The following is a 22,003-nucleotide window of genomic DNA, read 5'->3' on the forward strand; positions in this document are numbered from 1 at the left end:
CATTTTTTTTTTTTTATTATAATTTTTTGGGGCTTTTTTGCAGCAAAGTGCCGCGGGTCGGATCTGAACCCTGGGCCGGTATATAGCGTCCACTCTACCAGAGAACTATCGGAGCGCCCGTTGCCAGGATAATTTTTTCACCCATTTCTCCATGAACTCTAAACACAAGTTACATAAAGTATATTGTGAGTTAGCAAGTTATGTAACATTACTGTCATGTCTTTATTTTGGCTGGAAATCTGCCAATCTGCAATTAGAGAAGACATGAATGCTTATAGTCCTATTTAGAACCTGGGGTAGTGGAGCACTTCAGCCTCTTGTAGCCGAAATGAGTATTGCAACCACAACACAACAACAACAAAAATCTCACCCACCAAAACCTTTTTTTTTTGTTTTCACATATGACAAAAAAAAAAAAAATTGAGAAAGATAATCCTGTCAAAACTTTTTTTTCCCACCGGTTCTTAAGTCATAAACACAGGAGAGAAAATAATTTAGATCAGATTTAGAAAATGGATCACCAGAATTTTTTTTTTTTTCACTTGCCTCTCATGGCTTCCGTAGCCATGCCACTAGCACGGCTAACAAAAGAGAACCAGGAGTTAGGAAGTATGATCAAGTCTGCAAATATCAAAAGGCGCTTTAGGCTCCTAAGGAAGTGCAGGAACTACTACTACTAACAAAGTAAATGTGAGTCAACTGTAAAATATTAGAGTAGTCGTATAGACCAGACACAGCCAACTTAATGAAACAAAACTGCATGGTTTTTAGATGGCTTTGACGTTCAGTGCAAAACTTATTTTTGTTATAAGCAAAATAAAAATCCCCAAATGTCTGAGCATCAATGAGCTGATGACGAGTCACATCTTTTAGATTGATCTCACTGATGCTCAGTCAGGCACAGGAGGTGAAAAACAACAGGCACCAACATGCATTACTATAATTCAAATGTGGCTTATTTATTTATTTATTTATTTATCATTACTGTCGAGAGGCATACATTACAGTGCAAACCATTCTTTGGCAAACGTACAATACAAATGTCATGATAGGTACTATTATATCCACATTGACCACTGGTTGAGGGACAGTGTAGGTGAAGCATGTTCAGTCTTGCAGAGCAGTGCATTCCATTGACACTTGGGGAGTTTTTTTTCGGTGGAAATAAAAAAGAGAGTGAACTATGATGAAAATAGAAAATAATAAAAATGAATTAATACAACAGATATATGCATAAGAAGACTGGTAACGAAGAGACCTCACAGTGCTTCGACAGCCAGACCTTGGAACCAAAAATGCATTTAGCACTAATGAGAATGAGACGAACACACTCATTCAAACACGTTTATGAGAATATATCAAAAATACTAAATTCATTAACACATTGGAGCACATGAATAGGATGTGTACATGTAGGTATTGTTGGAAGAGAAAAATAGGGCTGTAAACACAGTTTGATGTACAAACCTGTCCAGTATATCTAAACACATGATATGATACCAATTTAGCAGTGCGACTGCCAGCCCAGTAACCCATGTGGAACCCTGGATGGAACATTCCGTAGAGCGTTATTTCTGTTTAGTGACAGCTGCTCGCTCAGGACGTTACCACATAAAGAAAACAATGGAAAGGAAGACTGCAGCCACTTCACCGTAATGAAGAGCAAAACAGGAAAACAAAAACGTGACTTATGTTACACTCGGCAAGCCAGTGCAGGGGGTACGGTGGGGGGTCTGAGTACAGTACATGGTTAAGGCCAGCTGACGAGGGTCAGTGGAATAAATCTCACAACAGCGAGATTGTGGAGTTTTGATTGACACTGTATCCCGATCATGAGCACCCCTCCCCCCAGCATTACCCACAGCTTCCCCTCTCATATGGCTTCCATTACAGCGGAATGAGGGTCAGAGCGCTGGAGGAGCCTGCGCTCCACACATGCTCTGCTGAGTGACGTCAGCCCCGGGCTCAAAAATCTTCGACACGGCAAAGAAACATGAGCGGGATGAGCATTCCTAACCTATATCAACACTGAACACGGTCCTCATGGGGGAAATATCCAAACACTGAACACACATGAGAAAAAAAGTTAAAGAGGGAAAAGCTGGAGTCAAAGTGGATGCTTGACAAAGGAATGCATGCAAGCGTGTCCTTGTCTAAACTGGTGCTAGAGAGCTGCAGGTCCACCACAACACAGAAGAACAGGCAACAGTCCTTCAATAGTGTATAGTGTGTGGACTAAAGGCTGTACATGCAGGCCAGAAGGAGAATACTGCTGTGGTAGAGTTGGCAGTACCAAAGGCTAAAACATTCATACACACATGTGTTATTTATGTCATTTTAGAAGGAACTAAATCATACATTTGGCTTTAGGAAACTGAGGAAAATACTGGGACAAAGTTCACAACATTACAGTGGCAAAGATGGATATTCTTTCACTGCTTTCTGAAAGCAAAAATGAAACTTGGAAAGGAGCACGACAGTGCAAGAGCTGGTTTGAGTGTCCTGCAATGGGGAGTTCTACACGGCTCCACCTCACTCAAGTTCAGGACAGGCCAGCAGAGACAAGAAGGAAGTCAACTAACAAGTTGTCCATGGAGAGAGGAGCAGTAATCAGTAGACATCTCTTTTGTGTTACAGACATGTTTCTAGGGCTTCACATTATCTTCATACGTAAGCATTCTTATACAAAAAAGGGAGGAAAAAAAGCTTGGCTAAAAGATGAAGTAAATCTATAGATCAAAAGTCTTTTAGTTTGAATACAACCATCCTCTCCATTGTGATTTATCATAAAAAGGCATATGTTGAGTGTATATAGGTTGCTTTGCATACAAAATACTTTGAAGGTTTGTATTTAGTGATTAATAAAAAGGGGAAATAGCACCAGTTTGAGGCATCTCTAACCTGAGAAACTTTTGTGAGACAACAAAATGGCTGCCGCCTTTCGTTCTACTTCCCTTTCCTGCTTCTCGACGGCAAGTGGCCCTGCGATTTGTCTCGCAGGAGCTCAAACACAGTGGCTGTTTGTTACACTTCAGAAGCCTCGGAGCGAGGAGAAGAGGTTTGTCCGTCGTGTTTACAATCCACCCATTCATCCATCTATCCATCCACCCGTCGGTTCAGAAATCAATCCATTTAGTGATCGCCGGCTGCTCGCCAGAGGATTTCAAACCGAGCCTCAGGCTGCTGGCCCTGGTGGGGGCAACAATCCAGAAATAAAATAAAATCACCCCCCTCCCCATATCAACGAAAAAGAATACAAAATGAAACAAAACAAAAACTGAGGCTATTGGGTCTATCGAGGCTATTGGTGGCTGCCACACCTTCATGAGTCCCATCCTCTGTCTGGATGTCTGCGGGTGACGTTCAGCCACTAGAGTGTGTTTGTCGGGGGGGTCCTGAGGGTCATTCGTGGTGGGTGTCTGCTTTGTGCCGCTTCCCAACGTCTGCCTGTTTGAGGCACACCGGGCAGCAGGCGCCTTTTAGCTTGATGGGCCGTTTGCACTCGGCTGATGGACAAGACTCCACAAAGCAGGTCACCTGGGTGTCCTGCAGGGGGGGGGGGAAAGAAGGGGCAACAGGTCAGTTCCCTTATTAGATTAGACTGGATGGAATGTTGGTGATCTGGCCAGCTGCAGATATCAAGATACAGGCAGTACAAAACAGCACAGAGACAAGAACAGAGCAACTGGAAACTATTATAGAACTATTATAGAACTATTATAGAACTATTATACACAGCAGAACTAAATACTAGAGCTGTCAGAGTTCATGCCATAATAACACACTGATAAAAATTCATTTTAACGCTACTCATTTCTTTAAAGCATTATTGCAACTTGTGGTTCTTAGGTTGTAGCGGCTCAGTTTTAAATCTAGAGTGAAAATACTGGTATCATATGAAACTAGAAAACCTGAAGAATCGGAATCCGACAGAGTTGTTGTGAAGGAGGTTAAATAACGCTCCAAACTTATGCTACATTTTGGCGAAGAACAACTGTCATGTCCATCTTTAAAAGGGGTCCCTTGACCTCTGACCTCCAGATCAGTGAATGTAAATGGGTTCTATGGGTACCCACGAGTCTCCCCTTTACAGACATGCCCACTTTATGATAATCACATGCAGTTTGGGGCAAGTCATAGTCAAGTCAGCACACTGACACACTGACAGCTGTTGTTGTCTGTTGGGCTGCAGTTTGCCATGTTATGATTGGAGCATATTGTTTTATGCTAAATGCAGTACCTGTGAGGGTTTCTGGACAATATCTGTCATTGTTTTGTGTTGTTAAATGATTTACAATAATAAATATATACATACATTTGCATAAAGCAGCATATTTGTCCACTCCCATGTTGATGAGAGTATTAAATACTTGTAAAATCTCCCTTTAAGGTATATTTAGAACAGATAAAAAATGTGTGATTAATCACGATTAAATATTTTAATCGATTGACAGCCCTATAAAAAACACATTTAACAAGAAAATACAGATGAAACTGATGTATATGTATTTGTTCAGTAAAGGTGTCTCAATAAGAAATAGAATCACTTCACAGATATAGAACATAATATGAATAATAAATGTGTGAATGAATGATTTCAGTGTGTGGTCATGAGCTGGCACAGAACAGACAGTGAAACGTTCTGCCTCTAGTAAGGTGCTTGACGACATGGCTGAGCAGAACAATGAGCTGCTTTGTTTTACAGCAACAACATGTTGAACCCAACCATTCTTTCCCAGACAGTCTTTCTCATTGTGCTTCTGCCTGCCAAATCTAATTAGAACAAAAAATCCTCCAATTACAGCGAGGCGTGGAAGGTGGAAAGAGATAGTTCTGGGGAAGCCGAGGGTAAAGAGAGAAAGATAAAAAAGAAAGTGACAGGTGTCTTGTCAGATGTGGGGAGCACAACAGGAGGTGAGTGGGGGGGATCAGAGGCAGCCAGGTTTGGCATGGAGCTGCTGTCACCTCTGCCAGCACCTGGCATTGAGTAAAGTGTCAAAGATAAAGAATGAAAGGCAGAGAAGTGGCCGGCACATACAACACTGTGGGGAGGGAGACACTGCTGCCAGGAGGAGGTGGAACACTGGCAAGAGCACCAGACAGGGAGAAACTGGGGCATTAAAACTGGGCAGAGCTGGACAGCCAACATGGAGGTACCAAAACTCCATCAGCTTCTTTGGCTACGTTCATATTAGAAGCAAATATGGCCCACATTTTTTTACCCTCATGTGACAGAGATCTGATTTTTTCAGAGTAGTGTGGACACAGAAATCAGATTTTTCCCAAACAGGTCTGGGACACTTTCATATGTGGTCCTAAAGCATATATATATCCAATCACTGGCCATGCTTTTACCAAGTGTAAAGCTCCGACTCACCACTGTGAGTTATCTGTCAGGTGGGACGGCCTGCCCTGGCCACCTGTACACTCTATCATTAGTACATCTTTATATAGAAGTCAATTCCTGGTCTGCTCCCATTCTACCCATGTGTCCTCATCCCACTCTGCCGGACAATCCCCTCTGCGTTCTCAGGACTTCTTTATGCTTTCTGTCCCAAATGCCCATACAGAAATTGGAAAAAGGGCGTTTGTGTATTCTGCTCTCTCTCCACAGAACTAGGACTATTTTCAATATTACCGAGTTCTTCTGCTAAATTCAGCGTTATGTTTCCCTCAGTAGATCTCAGATTTAATAAATCAGCAGTTACAAAAATGTGACGAGCTTTATCTGGGAAACATCACATTCATTCATTTTACATGGAGCTAAAATGAATACCGAATTATGTTAAATCATGTTCACTGTGTTGTAGTGTCTGTTTATGATTTATATGAAATCATAAACTATTTTTTAGAAGGAGTAGATGTTTGACTGTAAGCTCGGCCCAGTTAAATTCAACTATATTTTAGCAGAGGTTTTGCTCCCACAGTAGCAAACAGTTGAAGACTTTATTTCCCTCGTCAGTCATTTCAAATGTAAATGAACTTATCAAACAGACTTTTCACAATTCACTCAGTTCTTCTGATCAATCCGTCATGTTTCACAGAGCACAACTCTGATTGAATGAAATCACATGTTATAAAATAGCGTGTACGTGCTGACTGGTGGTGTTTCTTTATGTCCAACAGTAACGTCACACATCGTACTTTACTTTATTTAACTTAGTTCATAGAAGAGCTGTTGAAGTTAAATGAAAAGTCTTTCTTTAGGTGTCATACAAAGTCATACGTTAGAACTTAGGAGTCACATCTGTGTAACGGGGAACACAGATCTGTTGAATTGAGCAATACGTATGTTAATAGAGTCTGGCAGTCACTGGACTCCAACAACTCCAGCGTGTATATCTGAATAATGGGCCGGACGGCGGTCCCCGATGTGTGTGACGTTATTGGATGCATGTGAGGCGTTTCAGGGCAGAGATCCGTTCACACTGATGTCAGATATGGATCTCTTCAATCATGAATGTGGACAGACAAGGCACAAAGATTGAATCTGGGCAAAAAATTGGAACTGAGCATTAAGCCCTGTAATGTGAATTAAGAATTGTGTGCATGTGTTTGTGTGCATACTGTATTGATGTATGTGTTGAACATACTCTGCATTCACATATGGTGCAGGAGTCCTTTTTCCACCGCTCTCCATCCGTCCGTTCACGTGCCTCATTATCAGTGCAGTCAGTCTTGCTCAGACGGGCCTCAAGTCTTTTAATCTGCAAACACACAAGGACACCAACATTCACTCAGACGAGCAGTTGTCTGTGGTCACATCAACACTGACACACGTCTCTCTCCCTCGCAACACATTTTACAATACTGGAACATACTGTATACATGAGAGTGTGCATACAGCATGAGTACAGTGTCAAAAGAAAGATATTGAAGCATACTACATTCTTTAAACTACAAAACTCCCCTCTAACACATGTCCCCAATTATAAACACAACCAAACAGCACCCTATAAAAACACACCTTTACTGTAACTGTCTATTTATCAGCGGCTCTACATTATAAAGGCTGCAGCAGACCAGAAGACAAAGTCGGAATGCTGGGCCCCATCCTGAGGAATTAACTGACATGTTAATGTAAAACCTGTCTGTACGCACGGGGCTCTGACTGTGTCAGAGCGTTCAGAGATGAGACTCGCCTGCTTTCGTAAACTTGTGATGGTTTTCTGCATGTCGGACACAAAGTCCTGGAAGTCCTTGTTTGATGGTTCAGTGCTTTTTTTGGAGGTCACAGTAACATTTACAAGACTTTCTACGGTGTCCTCCACTGGGCTGCAAAGAGATATGTAAAAAAACATCATCAACATCATACAACTATCATCTCTTTATAGTCTCTCTAATGCTATATAAACTAAATATACTGTATACCATTTATAAACTTCCTAAATTGTTGCTTGAAACATATTTGTACCTGCCAATGCTGAATTGAAGACACACAGAGAAAAGCTTCTGCTATAGAGTAAACCTTTCAGTAACATAAGAGTCACATACAGTATTGACACCACAATGTCTTTCTGAACATTTGTTGTCCTCAAGTCAGACATTACTTCTGGATGTTTGTCATGCTGTGTTACCTGGTCTCCTGGATGCTGCTGGCAGGACTCTCCTCTTTGTAGCTGTGCTCAGCTGATCTGCGTCCTCTAAAGTGGTATGACAGGGCGTTGAACTGACCCTTGGTTCTGCAGTCTGTTGGGGTCAAACACAAAACAACACACTTTGGTTCAATCACTGACACTGACAAGAAAAGGAATCTTTATTGTTGTACCATGTAGGGGTGTAACGATATGGAGCGATGTATCGATTCAATGATCAACGATCCAATGTCACCGATGCAAAGTGAAAACATCCATATAGATTGTCATCTTTAAGATGACGGCTTTATTATGAAATTGACGTGGCATGTCTGTAACCATTCCCGTCCTCCTTCCTACACATTCAAACAGTGCTTAAACAACAGGTCTACTTTATTCTTTTTATCAAAAAGAGTAGTTTGTTTTTTGATTTAAATGGCTGGAAGAGCCCAGTTATAAAATTGTCAAAACATATTTGAGTTGTTTTTTGTGAGTTGATATAAATTAAGGCTGTCAACGTTAACAGGATGATAACTCATTAACGCAAAATCCTTTTAACGCCACTAATTTCTTTGACGCATTAACGCAATCGATCTTTCGGAGGTTGTAGTGGGCTCGGTTTTAAAGCTAGCTAGCTAAGGCTGTCAGAGTTAATATAATTTGTTAACGCAACTCTTGATTTTTAGTCATACTAGCTTGTCGCGAAGGAAGCTAAATATCGCTCCAAACTCGCGCTAAAACATTTGCATAAAGCAGCATATTTGCCCACTCCCATGTTGATAAGAATATGAAATACTTGACAAATCTCCCTTTAAGGTACATTTGATGCCCTAATATAAATGTAACTGATCGTGTAAAATGGGCATATTATATTGTCTCATATCGATCGCAAGCCCATGAATTGAATCGAATCAAAATCGTATCGTAGCACACTTTGTGATATCAGCACATATCGTTTTATTGTCCAAATAATCAATATAATATTGTATCGTGATGAAAATTGTGATTTACACCCCTAGTACCATATGGCTTTTCAGGATCAACTCATACTTTGTTATTCGATATGATAAAATAGCAACAATTAAGAACTTAATGACCACACATGCAAATGAGTTTAATCTTTTCCTTCTACACACAAACAGAAACACAGCCACCCACTCATGCACATACACACACGAAGCAGGAAACCACGACTGCTGATGCCACTTTCTCTCTGCTTCAAAGTGCTGATCTGAGACTCTGAGGCTTATTGTATTACCATGAGTCACTCTCAGGCTGCCATCACTGTTTCCAGATTAAAGAGAGTAACACACACACAAACACACACACACACACACTAACTCAGAACCCTGCTCCTGCTCTAGTACACACCTGGGGCACGCTGAGCATGCTGGGCATCAGCAAAGAGCAGCGAGAGACGGCCCATAATGAATGTGAGGAAGGACAGATGAATGGCATGAGGTCCTGTAGTTAGAAGGGCTTCACCTTTATCTGTAAACGTTCTGTTAAAGACAGAAACGATCTACTGTAAACACAACAAGACTCCTCATCTCATGCTGACATGAGCACACAGACGCTCGCTCACACCCTGCTGCGCTGCAAGCTCATACACACACTGACGTTCTCAGCAGTGTCCTCTCTCCTAGTGGAGCAAAACACAACTGTGAATCAGCCTCACTGACAGACAGACAGACAGACAGAGACATTAACCTCCTCCCTCCCTCCCTCCCTGCCTCCCTTCCCTCTTCTTTCTGGCAGGATATTCTCTGTTTATTAGCTTAGCTCTTCCCTTGTACATTGTGTGAAGGAAGGGTAAATGCCGGGGTCAGAATCTGGGATGAAAGGAGAATAATTAAGAGGCACCATGTGTCTCTTATTAAAATGTTGTTTTTTTAAATCCCTATATGCTGTAGCTTGTTCACCAAAGACAATGACTCGATGAAGCTGCCTCATTTCAGTTTAGTTTAGTTGAGACCTAAAACTACACCGCGGCCAACACATCACGAGTGGGAATATTGGGAGTGTACTGGAACCATTTTCCTCAAGCTTCTACATCAAACAAGAATTCAGTCAAAACTATTGTGAATGAACACAAAAGCCAAACAGTCTTCAGACTAGGGTTGGACGATATTCAAATTTCCCTACTGATGATATTGCTTTAAGAAAAAAGTCGATATACGATATTATCGTCCAAAAAAAACTGAAGAGAGACGCATGTAGATATTAGGGATCAACCGATTATCGGCCTGGCCGATATTATTGGCCGATATTCAGCATTTTGCCGATTATCGGTATCGCCATTTTTTTTAACTGATAACTGATAAAATGAATTCATTTATAAATGCGCTACTTTGGCTCTGATCAGCCTCCTCTCTGTGTCAGCCTGCTGCCAGTGCTCTCCACTGTGCAGTCTAGCTCAATGTCCCGCCCACAGCACTATCTGATTGGTTACACACCATCAGCAATAACCAATTAACACTGAGGGTTACCATGCCTCAGACGTGCAGACAAAAACAGACAGACAGACGGAGCTGCTCCGGCGAGCGGAACGGAGTCCTCTCGGTAAGAAGGAAGATATTGTTGTGTAAGTTCCAATAAACATCCCAATCCTCTATGCTGAAGTTTCAAAAACACCACGATCTTATGATCTATTTACATGAAGACAAGCATGCCTTGTTTACCAGTTACACACTGGAACTGAAACTTGCTTTAGCATTACATTTGCAAATGTACCATTACTCGCCCGCATGATGTGTTGGTGTTTTTACATGTACGTTTACATGAACAACGTGAGCTGATGTTGAGCGTCGTAGAGCTTGAATGCGATAGCAAACGTCAACACGTTCATTTGTTGATCCATAATTTAGTCAGCTGACTAGAAAAACATCTGATCGGCTGGTCTTCTCAGTCTCAACCAGGACTAATGTTACTAACTAAGATAAGATAAGATAAGATAAGATATTCCTTTATTAGTCCCGCAGTGGGGAAATGTGCAGTGTACAGCAGCAAAGGGGATATTGTGCAAAAAACAAGAAGCATCAACTAACACAGTAAAAAAAGAGCTAAACAAAGTGAAACAAAATATGAACCATTTAAATAGATGGAAGTATAAAAATAGGAGCAGTATATACAGTATTGACAATAAACAGACTATTAACACAATTGCACAAGTGGGAAATGATATTGCACAGTGAGAATGAACTAGCTAACGTTACTGAGTCTGTCCTGAAGCAGCTCGGACTTTTGGCAGATGTGTTATAATATCAGTAATATGTAATGTAATATATGATGGCATGTTAAGGGCTTTATAAATAAATAGAAACCAGCACAAATTTAACTTTTGATAGTTTTATTTATTTTTACACTTAATAAAACTTCAGAGAGATATTATTTATTTATTTATTAAAATGTTCAGGTAACTTTATAAGAAGCTGAGAGCTCCCTGCCCTTTTTGTTTTAAGATAATGTTGAAAAGTTCTCTTTTAATTAAACATATACTTTAAGGCATTTCAACAAAGTTTTGTGTTATTCCCATTTTTGACACCAAGATTTTCATTTTCACCGCAGATGTATATCGGTTCAAAATATTGATTATTGGTCTCCTGGATTACTAATAATCGGTATCGGTATCGGTCCTAAAAAAAACATATCGGTCGATCCCTACTAGATATAAATATCTATGGACCAATATCTCAGGACCATTATCGTGGCCAATCAGTATCGTGTCAAATGATAATCTTGTTATATCGCCCAAGCCTACTTCAGATGTACACAGACTGGCTGAAATCATTCATTCAGATGTGACTGAAGATCAAATACACACATCTGCATAAAGTATTATATACTAATGCTGTCAAAGTTTACTTGATATTAACGCATTAATGCAAATTTGTTTTAACGCCACTCATTTTTTCAACGCATTAACGCAACTTGCTATTATTAGGTTGTAGCTGGATCAGTTTTATAGCTAGAGTGGAGATACTGGTATCTTGTCGCGAAAGAGGCTAAATAACAGTTTTCAAAGGGGTCCCTTGACCTCTGGTTATGTGAATGAAAATGGGTTCTATGGGTATGGGTATGAATTTGATGCTACATTTACATGTCACGTCCAGGCATCATCCTCCGGGTCTGAAAAGTGAAGCCAGTGCTGAAGTGCCTTAAACCTGCATTCTTTCTAATATCCTGCAGGGGGCGACTCCTCTTGTTGTATAGAAGTATGATTGTATAGAAGTCTATGAGAAAATTAGTTTATTTCTCTCTTGATTTATTACCACAGTAAACATTGTAAACATGAGGTTATGGTCTTAATCACTAGTTTCAAGTCTTCAATACAGCATGATGTTCATTTAGTAAATGATGGTCCCATTTAGAGTCAGATAGACCATAAAGCAGGGGATGCTTCAGGGTGGGGCTACCTGGTGATTGACAGGTCGCTACCACGGCGTTGTCCGGTCTGGGAGTTATCTGTTGTTACGTGCCGTAGTATGGAGAAGAGGAGCAGACAGGGCCAGTGGGCCAGACTGTGTGTTTTGTGGTTACGCCGGTGGTTGGCGTGTGTGCCGGAGTCGGCAGTGCTTTTCTTGTAGTGAATTAAGAGTGTTTATAGTTGTAGTACTGTGCGGCATTTTCGCAGTAATGCTTTCTGTTAGAAAGTAGTTTTAAGTTGGTCGTTTTCCAACACTTTCCATTTGTTGCTAATAGAGTATATTATATCATTATTGTTTGCACACATTCGTTGCCCATCTCTCTTTCCTGGGTAAAATTCATTGTTACTCCTTCCATCCCCTGTAACATCTGTGTTTTCGTTTTAGAACTTTAATCCTTTCATGGTGGGTTTTCAGTTCATAAACGTTAATTAGGATGTTTTGGTCGCCTAAAAATCTTGTTAACCGTGTTCCAGGACAACAAGTCGTAAAACTTAGTGAGAGTTTTCTCCAGCCAGGTTAGCCATTGTTAGCAATAACAGTTGATAACAACACATTACTCCCATATTTTGGGCATAGAAACACTGCTGCAACATGTCCACAGATAGAAGTTGGAGAGTACAGTGTATACGACTGATTTAATGAGACACAAATAAGACAGAAGTTCTAATAAACAATATATTACTACAGCTTTTTCATTGTTGATGCAGCCATCTTGGATTTTGAGGTTGGGGTTGTTGATGTTGGTCCAACTTTCCTAGTCGGAAATCCAACTTCTGTGGGCGTTCCAGTAGAAGTTTCCGACTGGGAATTTGGAAATTCCGACATCCCAGTTCAAATGGAATGCAGCATTAGCTCCACCGTCTTGTGTCACTTCTGGTTGCAAAAAACCAAGATGGTGACAGCCAAAATGGCAAACTCGAGGTTTCGAACCAAGCCTCCAGGAACAGCGGCCCACGTTAATGCCAATTTTTGTAGTAGCCAAACGGCGGTACTACAACTTCCATGTCGGTCACATGATGCCATTGAGCCCAAAAAGACTGTTTCCCCATAGACTTACATTGTAAATCAACGGATTACTTTTTTTGTGGTGAATCAACTTCCCCGTACAAACACTGGAATAGACTTAAATCATTAGACAGCGTGACGGCTGTGACCCGTGACCGAGTGGACGCTACTACGCCTGCTCCATGGGCCCAATGGATGTGGAAGTCACACGGTGACTACGTCCACTTCTTATATACAGTCTATGATCACGTCAAGTGGTCATTGTGTGAATATTATTGACTCTAGTAACATTGGTGGCTGAAGCCCATATATATGAAATCAGAGTTGTTTGTGGTTGGACTCTGGAGGGCATACTCAGCCATGTGATCTGTTTGCTCCTTTTCACTCAACACTTCTTTCGTGATTAAATGGAACAATGTGCAGTAGGGAGGCTGTGGCTGCATGTTTTACAGTCAAAAGTTATGTCACTGAAAAGTATTTTCCATTAACAACCCAGAAGATACTGGAGCTGTTTTTAAAACATCAACAATTTACTGACATCTTGAGTTTAAGAAATCAATGTTGGTATATCATGTTGCTCCTAAAAGCTCAGGAGACAGGAGACAGGAGACAGGAGACAGGAGACAGGAGACAGGAACCACTAGTTTTGTAAAACGTCATTGCACAGCTTTTAGTTCCTAAAATTTAATTAATTAAATTCCTTAGATTATCTATTCTAATCTGCTCAGTTCACAACTGATCACATCTCCACATAAATGATAGAAGGCAAACAATCAGTAGAAACCCTAATGCTTATTATAACAGCCGGGGGTGCCTCTTCATTCATCTCCTTGTCAGCTGCACCCACGGGTGGAATGTTTAAACATCCAGGACTTAACTCCAAATACAATCTCTTCTGCGTACAGTTAGCGGGAGCAGTCTGTGAGAAGTACAACACTGGTTATGTCATGAGTGTTTCAGTGGAGGGGCGATCCAGCAGGGTAGCAACGGCACGACAATTCACCGCATTTGACTTCAAACTTTATTTGACGCTGATTTCACAACACGACAAAATGGACATCTGACAGAAGGAAGTTTGCCTTTCTGAGGCCACAGAGAACTGATCCCAGATGCTGTTTCTCCACAGTCAAATCTCCTTTTCATTATGAGGTCCTGAAGCCTGAAACAATGTTTGTTCTTCATCTCTTCCTCCAAGTTTCATACACAGTCGAGCAACATTCACACTAGTGACATCTATTTGACATGAGCTGTGCAGACAGGAGCGCTGTCAAGTACATTGCAGTCTATTTAAGGGGGTGGGGGGGGGTTCTAAATTGCAGCATACAACAGGTGATTATTGTGAGGCCAGGCTGCCTTGAGGAAGATGTTATCAAGGGGAAACAAAGGCTGAGGATATTGTATGGCTTTAATTTGACATAACATCCCAGATCCTGGACCAGTGTAAGCCGGTGACGGAAGCATCTAGGCCACTTCCTGTACTGTTAAACTACGGGCCTTTCTCACACCAGACCCTGCCCACTCCTACTCCAATACGGAGTGAACTCTGTTTGTAGTCCCACTCACAGCTGAATGAAGCAGCCTTCTTAAAGGTGTCGGTATAAATACAGCAACTAGTTTTGGGACGAACTTCTCATGACGGAAACTGTCGTAACGTTTCGTAACCATGGTTTCGTATCAAGCGGAGGGGATGTTCAAAGGTTCTTAACAGTATTAAGTAGGGATGCACCAATCCAGCGTTTTCAGTCCTGATACCGAGTACCAATCCCATATACCGTTATCTAATTCATCAGCTGTATGCCTCACTGTGTGGAAGTGACATCATTCTTTAGTGTGGAAGGCAACATCAATCTTGGCTTAAACATTACTTTCATAACTTTGTAAAACAAAATGTCAAGTATGACAGGCATGGGCTCGATGTTATTCTTATGAGCTGTGAGGTTCTTACCTATATTATTGTGCCGTATCACGGTTTTACAATACGCACACAGCGCCACACACACATCATGTCGTGGATGTGGAAGTTCTTCAGCGTGAGTGAAGAAGACATAAAACTCGCAATTTGTGACACCTGCAAGTCCAAAATAAGCCGTGGAGGAACAACCTTAAAAACATTTGGAAGAACTAACTGTTTTATTGTGAAAATACATTTGAATTTAAATTTTCCATGAAAGAAAAGTTACAAAAATGTTTGTGTATGCTGTCAATTGTAGCCCTTAAGGCTTTAACACAACGGGGGGGCAAAAATCGGAATTTGACAGGTCAGACTCTTAAAACATCGGAAACGGGAATCAGTCAAGAAAATTCCAGTCGGTGCACTAATTGTAATCCAAAATAATAACCTCTTGTCAAGCTTTTTTGTTGAGTTGTTTCATGATCATGTTTGAGGTTAGTGTGTTGTATTAGACTGCTTCATATTGAAAGGTGTTTCTAATCATCTATCCTTGTGTATGCAGATGGGGTTGAACAAAACATTGAGATGTTAGAGTGACATAAAGCATGATCATGTAAAATGCTCTGACCTTCACAGCAGTCCTGCCACATGCGCAGGTCGATCTGAGGGACGTCGTCACAGCTGCCGTAGCCGTGGGGCAGCTCGGCCACCCTGAAGACGTCCTGCTGGATGCGGGTGATGTTGTCCCCGTTGTCACACAGCACCCGGGTCAGAGAGGCCTGCTTCAACTGGGTCAGCTGGGCAGGAGAGAACACGCCCGGGTTCTCATACCAGAACCTGAACAAGACAGACAGAAAAAAAGGGAAGATGATGCCACCTGGTGAGGATGCTCTACGGCTTTTATTTGACTTGATTCCTAAAAGAGATGATGTCAGAGCAGGGTGTTCTACTGTTGCACTCATTTAAGAGGATCAGCTAAATAAATGAGCTCAATAAAATGTAACAGATATATTAATTCATACCAGGCCTGGAATGTCATCATTTTAGGGGCTAAGCCACTTGGCCTTGGGTGTATCACATTTTTTGAGGCCACAATGGCCAAATACCAGGGCAGCAAGACCATCACACAAAACCACAGAAAGAATAGATTTAACTTAAGGGTTATGGATGATTTTATTTTTAATATATAATATAACTAACAAAACCATGTATTGGTGTTTACTAGGGCTGTCAAAGTTAATGCAATCATAACGCGTTAACACACATTCGTTTTAACACCACTCATTTTTTGAACGCATTAACGCAACTTGCGATTTTTAGGTTATAGCTGGAATCCATCGGTACCAACCATGTCATACTAGTTTGTTGCGAAGGAGGTTAAATAACGCTCCATACTTAGGCTACATTTTGGCGAGGAAAAACTGTCATGGTCATTTTCAAAAGGGTCCCTCGACCTCTGAGCTCCAGATCAGTGAATGTAAATGGGTTCTATGGGTACCCACGAGTCTCCCCTTTACAGACATGCCCACTTTATGATAATCACATGCAGTTTGGGGCAAGTCATAGTCAAGTCAGCACACTGACACACTGACAGCTGTTGTTGCCTGTTGGGCTGCAGTTTGACATGTTATGATTGGAGCATATTGTTTTATGCTAAATGTAGTACCTGTGAGGGTTTCTGGACAATATCTGTCATTGTTTTGTGTTGTTCATTGATTTACAATAATAAATATATACATACATTTACATAAAGCAGCATATTTGTCCACTCCCATGTTGATAAGAGGATTAAATACTTGACAAATCTCCTTTTAAGATACATTTTGAACAGATAAAAAATGTGCGATCAATTGTGACTATGGACCATCATGTGATTAATCACGATGAAATGTTTTAATCAGTTGACAGCCCAATTGATTTGTAAACAGTGTCTACAAATTACCAATATTTGTAAGTTGTTTATTGCTGTTATTTCCTACTTTGTTGTGCTGTCGCCTACAGACAAAGTTAATACCGTAAAAGTCCAGTTATGAACGATATGGATCAAGATTTGTGGCTGTTTTAGTTGTTAAAATTCATCCATTCTCATAATTATTCATTTATATTTCATATACAGTAAGAGAAGGCGTGCAGAAGGTGAAGGAGCCGGTTTTGGCTCAACCAGCAAAGGAGCCACACTGGACCAGGTGTGTAGTTTTAGCGAAGCAGAGCAGAGAGACGTTTCTGAAATGCACTGCAGCAGGTCTGGTAGAATCACAAGCATTATCCAGAGTGGCCGAGATCAGCTCCGGCAGCCGCATCACGGCCCAAACACTTGCCTGGTTTTACAGTTGTTCATACCAGGCTCCAAATGGAACTGGTTATGTGCACAGCGGTTCACTTGATGTTGCCCAATAAAAACACAGAATCTCCACAAAAGACACTGGTGTCTAAAAACCATACTGACAGGAAAGAGGCGTAGAAAGGATCAGCTGGGGCAGTGCGGTGGGGGGGGCATCGAGGCCACCGTGTTTGTAAAGGCTGAGGGAAGATGTGCTGTGATCTTACTGTACCTGTCTCCGTCCTGCAGACGTTTGAACTGAGTTGCCAGCAGACACATGAGGGTGGGCCCCACTCTGCTGCCAGGGACCAGGTCTTCAGCCATCAGTGCAGGGAACAGGTCGATGTTCAGAGGAGTGCCATACAGCCTGCCACACAGGGAAAACAGTCAGGGACAAGAAACTATGTGAAGATATTACAATCCAGAATTATTACGGAGCACATGCTTCCCTGAAGTGAATATCAGTCCAACCATGATTTGTCTCAAAATGACGACAAGACCCGTATAAAGACGGTCTTTAGACGGTTCACAGGCATGACCATAGCCCACAGATAACACACGGCTTCATTTGTAGGAAACTGGTCTCAAGCCAAGTTATGGAAAATTCTAATAATCATCTTGAGTGTATAATTACCTCTGCAGTTTCTCTCTGACACTAGGATTCTTAATTTCATTCCTCAGGTCATCAAAGGTGTGAGCCAAGGTCAAATTACAGAAGGACCTGTAGTCATTGTACGGTGGTATCCCATGATCCCTTCCTCTCTGTATATTCATGGCAGCCAGGTCCAGAGCCACCGAGTGGGCCATGGAGAACAGCCTCTCCGTCAGCTCTGTGTTCAGCAGCTGTGTGGAAACCCGCATTTTACCAGCGACACCAAAGAGCCCGCGAAGCAGCGGGTCGATCCCGCCCTCGTTCACGATGCGGAACGGGGAGAAGAAGGCCCGGTGCAGGGAGATGTGTCCCTGGGGGATGGGCTGGAAGTCCTCGTCTAACCTGTACAGTATCGGGTTGATGAGGGTGTGCCCGAAGCGGAACGCAGCGGTGGCGAAAGCGTTGAGGATGCCGGTGTTGATATTGGGGTTGTAACCAGTGTACGGCCCCATCAGCTTCATGCCTGCCTCACCCAGGATCTAGGAGATAGGAGAGGGAAGGTAATGTCTTTCTTCTTCTCATTGCTACTACAGTATCACTATTAATGAATGTCTTTCTTCTTCTCATTGCTACTACAGTATCAGTATTAATGAATGTCTTTCTTTGTGTTTTAACCATGGATATAATCAGATAACAAGAGACTTAGCATCATAACAGAGAAACAGACTGATGCTGCACCGAGGAGCCGCACCGCCGCACACCGGTCACAGCGCACCGGAGAACGGATAGACATGTTGACATGTTGCCGTGGTCCGCCGTTTTTTTAAATTTTGAGCACAAAATTAAGTAATTTGTCAAAACAATGTTGGCAAACAGTTTGTCTAATAAACTTAGTCAGGAAACGACTAAAAAAAAATGAAATATCACAGAAATGTCAAAATAGCCCAGAGGGGGGCTTTAAGATGACAGCTGTTACCTTTGGCAACCAGTGATTGTAGGTGATGTGCTGCATCTGGGCCCCCACTATCTTTCTGGCCTCGTGGTAGATGGTGTCTCCGTCCCAGTGGGGGTTCAGTCTCAGTAGCTCTGTAGCTATGCGGTTGTGTTCCCTGAACCACACCGTGTGCATGGCGGTCAGACCAAGCTGCTCATTGGCACGGTGATCTCCAGCTAGGAAACACGGGATTGGGCTCTCGTTTTCATCCCTCATACACTCAGTGGGTGGTCCGGTAGCAAAAGGCAGAAGAGGCTTCCCTGTTCGTTGGATGATACCTTGCCGGAGCAGACCCCTCTGGCTGGCCAAATCACGGATTTCCTCAGATTCATGGCGTGAACTGCCGTAGACGTTTGAAGCGTCGATGTAAGAGGTCAGCTGGTTGATTTGCTCTCTTGGGTACACGCTGTTCATGAGGAGAGAGGTCATCCCGCTGCCGCACACAGGGCTGGATCGGACGAAGAACATGCAACGGGCGCCGCTTCGCAGCTGCCGTGGGTCGTTGGCTGGGAACTGGATCGGAAAGCACGGCGGGTCATTGGTGCAGACCTGAGTGCACAGCTGGCCGTCAGAGAAGCGCGACTGGCTGAGGGCCGCCACTGTCGAGTCCAAGTCGTGGTCTAGGAACTGACCCCACTGCATCAGCATGTGAGTGTAGCGGTCATCAGGCGTGATGGTCTCCGTTCCGATCATGGCGGTGGAAACCAGCCTGGGTAGAGGCAGCCTGTATCCGTTATGCAGCTGCTCATTGGCGCCTCTCGGCAGGTTGAAGCCGTTGTCGTAGACCGACTTCAGGAGTCGTTCGAAGGCGGTGAGCGAGGCGCCCCACATTGGGTGCTGCAGGTTGTTGCAGGTCCCGTCGTGGCTGCGGTACTTCTGGTGGAAGCAAATGTCAGAGCAGTTGTTGAAGCGCCGGTGGGGCTTGCAGCCGGACAGGTTGGCGATCACATCCAGAAAGTGAGGGGACACCAGGTCGTTGTAGCGGAAGGCTGTGGGAAAGCAACATAGATTGAACACATGCAGAGGCTGATACAGAAGAGTTAACAGGCTTTACATGTGTGATAATTAGGGCTGTCAATGTCAACGCAATAATAACGCAATAATAACGTGTTAACGCAAATTCATTTTAACGCCACTAATTTCATGAATGCATTAAAGCAATCAATCATTCGGAGGTTGTAGCGGCTCAGTTTTAAAGCTAGAGTGAATATACTGGCATCATCTGGAACTCAAGAACCTGAGGAACCCACTGGTACCAACCATGTCATACTAGCTAACACGGAGGCTCCATAGACCCAACCGAGATGGTCAACTTTATTACTCCTTTCAACCTTGATAAAGACATAGCAGACCAGATGAACTCCTTCTGTTCTTACCTTTCACAATAAAAGCCTTAGACATAAGCAGGAGAGTATTTTGTGTGGTTTACTTGTCACGGCTCCAGTGTGTAAAGGCCTTAAGGGCTAGAATTGACAGTATTGACAAACATTTTTTGAACTTTTTTTTCATAGAAAATTGAAATTCAATTGTATGTTCATAATTAGGGCTGTCAAAGTTGACGCGATAACGCATTAACGGAAATTTGTTTTGATGCCACTAATTTCTCAACGCATTAACGCAGCTTGTGATTTGTAGGTTATAGCGGCTCAGTTTTAAATCTAGAATGAAAATACTGGTATCATAGTAAACTAGAAAGCTTAAGGAATCCATCGGTACCAACCAGGTCAAATAAGATTGACACGAAGGAGGTTAAATAACGCTTCAGACTTCACGCAAAATTTTGGCGAGGAAAAACTGACATGTCCATTTTCAAAGGGGTCCCTTGACCTCTGACCTCCAGATCAGTGAATGTAAATGGGTTCTACGGGTAACCCACGAGTCTCCCCTTTACAGACATGCCCACTTTATGATAATCACATGCAGTTTGGGGCAAGTCATAGTCAAGTCAGCACACTGACACACTGACAGCTGTTGTTGCCTGTTGGGCTGCAGTTTGCCATGTTATGATTGGAGCATATTGCTTTATGCTAAATGCAGTACCTGTGTGGGTTTCTGGATCAATATCTGTCATTGATTTGCGTTGTTCATTGATTTACAATAATAAATATATACATACATTTGCATAAAGCAGCATATTTGTCCACTCCCATGTTGATAAGAGGATTAAATACTTGACTAATCTCCCTTTAAGGAACATTTTGAACAGATGAGAAATGTACGATTAATTTGCGATTCAATATTTTGATTGATTGACAGCCCTAGTGATAATAAATTAATTTTGATTTGCAAATATTTCAAGTACAACATCATCCAAGCCATCAATTAGGATATACAGTAACCTAGTGTCTGTTAATATGATTGACATACATGCATCAAACACTTTAATGGCAGACAGAGAGCAGAAAGAACCTCTTGTCCTGAGGGCACAAGTTGCAGTGTTTCACTAACCTGCCCTGACTTGCTCTGATATGTGAGAGCACCTCTGTGAAAGCTCCCAATGTGCAGCATACCAATGAGTGTGTGTGTGTAGGTCTGTGATGTGTTAGCAATATGGTGTTATGGTTATACATGAGAACAAGTGTTACGTGTGTGTGGCCGACCTCAATGAGGGTTAGGTGCGACTTCCTGTCTAAATGGCAAAACCCGCTACCAGCTTCAACCCCCCTCCAACCCTCCTACACACACACACCTATTGTCTCACTTTCTACACTTCATTGGTGTGTGGTTCTGTATGTCAATGTGTACATGAAGAGAATGGGGAGACTGTGGCGTTGCCCTCACAGATAAAATAGAGATCCAATAAAAACAGCAGGTTTGTTTCTGCTGACGGGCAGAAAGCTCTCTGCTGGTCTGGGGCCAGTGCAACAATGAACACTTGGTTGTTGGCATAAGTAATGAAAACACACTCTCTCTCTCTCTCTCTCTCTCTCTCTCTCTCTCTCTCTCTCTCTGTTCATATTTCACAGAGCTGTTTCTCTTCCCCTACCTCTCTTTTTCCTCCAACACTAACTGCCACCCTCTTGACAACCTGCAACTCTTCTTTTTCATTCTATTAGTTCTCTCCTTCTTCTTTATAAATCTGTTCTGTTTCTTTGATTCAGCCAACATTTTCCAAACATATGAGACATCATCCCCCAAAACAGACTCTGTGCACAAGCAGCCAATCTGACCTTTGTGCTGTTCAATTTAACCCTCCATTA

General features: G+C 42.3%; 1 protein-coding gene across 3 annotated transcripts in view; it reads right to left on the reverse strand.

Annotated features, from left to right (window-relative positions):
• Positions 1-938: 938 nt before the first annotated feature.
• The window catches only part of LOC119504417 (peroxidasin), a 100,791-nt gene continuing 79,726 nt past the window's right edge, over positions 939-22,003 (reverse strand). For all 3 annotated transcript variants that reach the window (XM_037796497.1, XM_037796496.1, XM_037796498.1), the window contains 8 exons: positions 18,786-19,792; positions 17,852-18,348; positions 17,450-17,584; positions 15,526-15,734; positions 7,578-7,689; positions 7,143-7,275; positions 6,594-6,707; positions 939-3,546 (listed from right to left, as the gene is read on the reverse strand). In XM_037796497.1, coding sequence (XP_037652425.1) covers positions 3,403-3,546; positions 6,594-6,707; positions 7,143-7,275; positions 7,578-7,689; positions 15,526-15,734; positions 17,450-17,584; positions 17,852-18,348; positions 18,786-19,792 — 2,351 coding nt within the window. In that variant the 3' untranslated portion in view covers positions 939-3,402. The remainder of the gene's footprint in view (positions 3,547-6,593; positions 6,708-7,142; positions 7,276-7,577; positions 7,690-15,525; positions 15,735-17,449; positions 17,585-17,851; positions 18,349-18,785; positions 19,793-22,003) is intronic.

This window comes from Sebastes umbrosus, chromosome 16 (genome assembly GCF_015220745.1).
Source record: "Sebastes umbrosus isolate fSebUmb1 chromosome 16, fSebUmb1.pri, whole genome shotgun sequence".
Lineage (NCBI taxonomy): Eukaryota > Metazoa > Chordata > Actinopteri > Perciformes > Sebastidae > Sebastes > Sebastes umbrosus.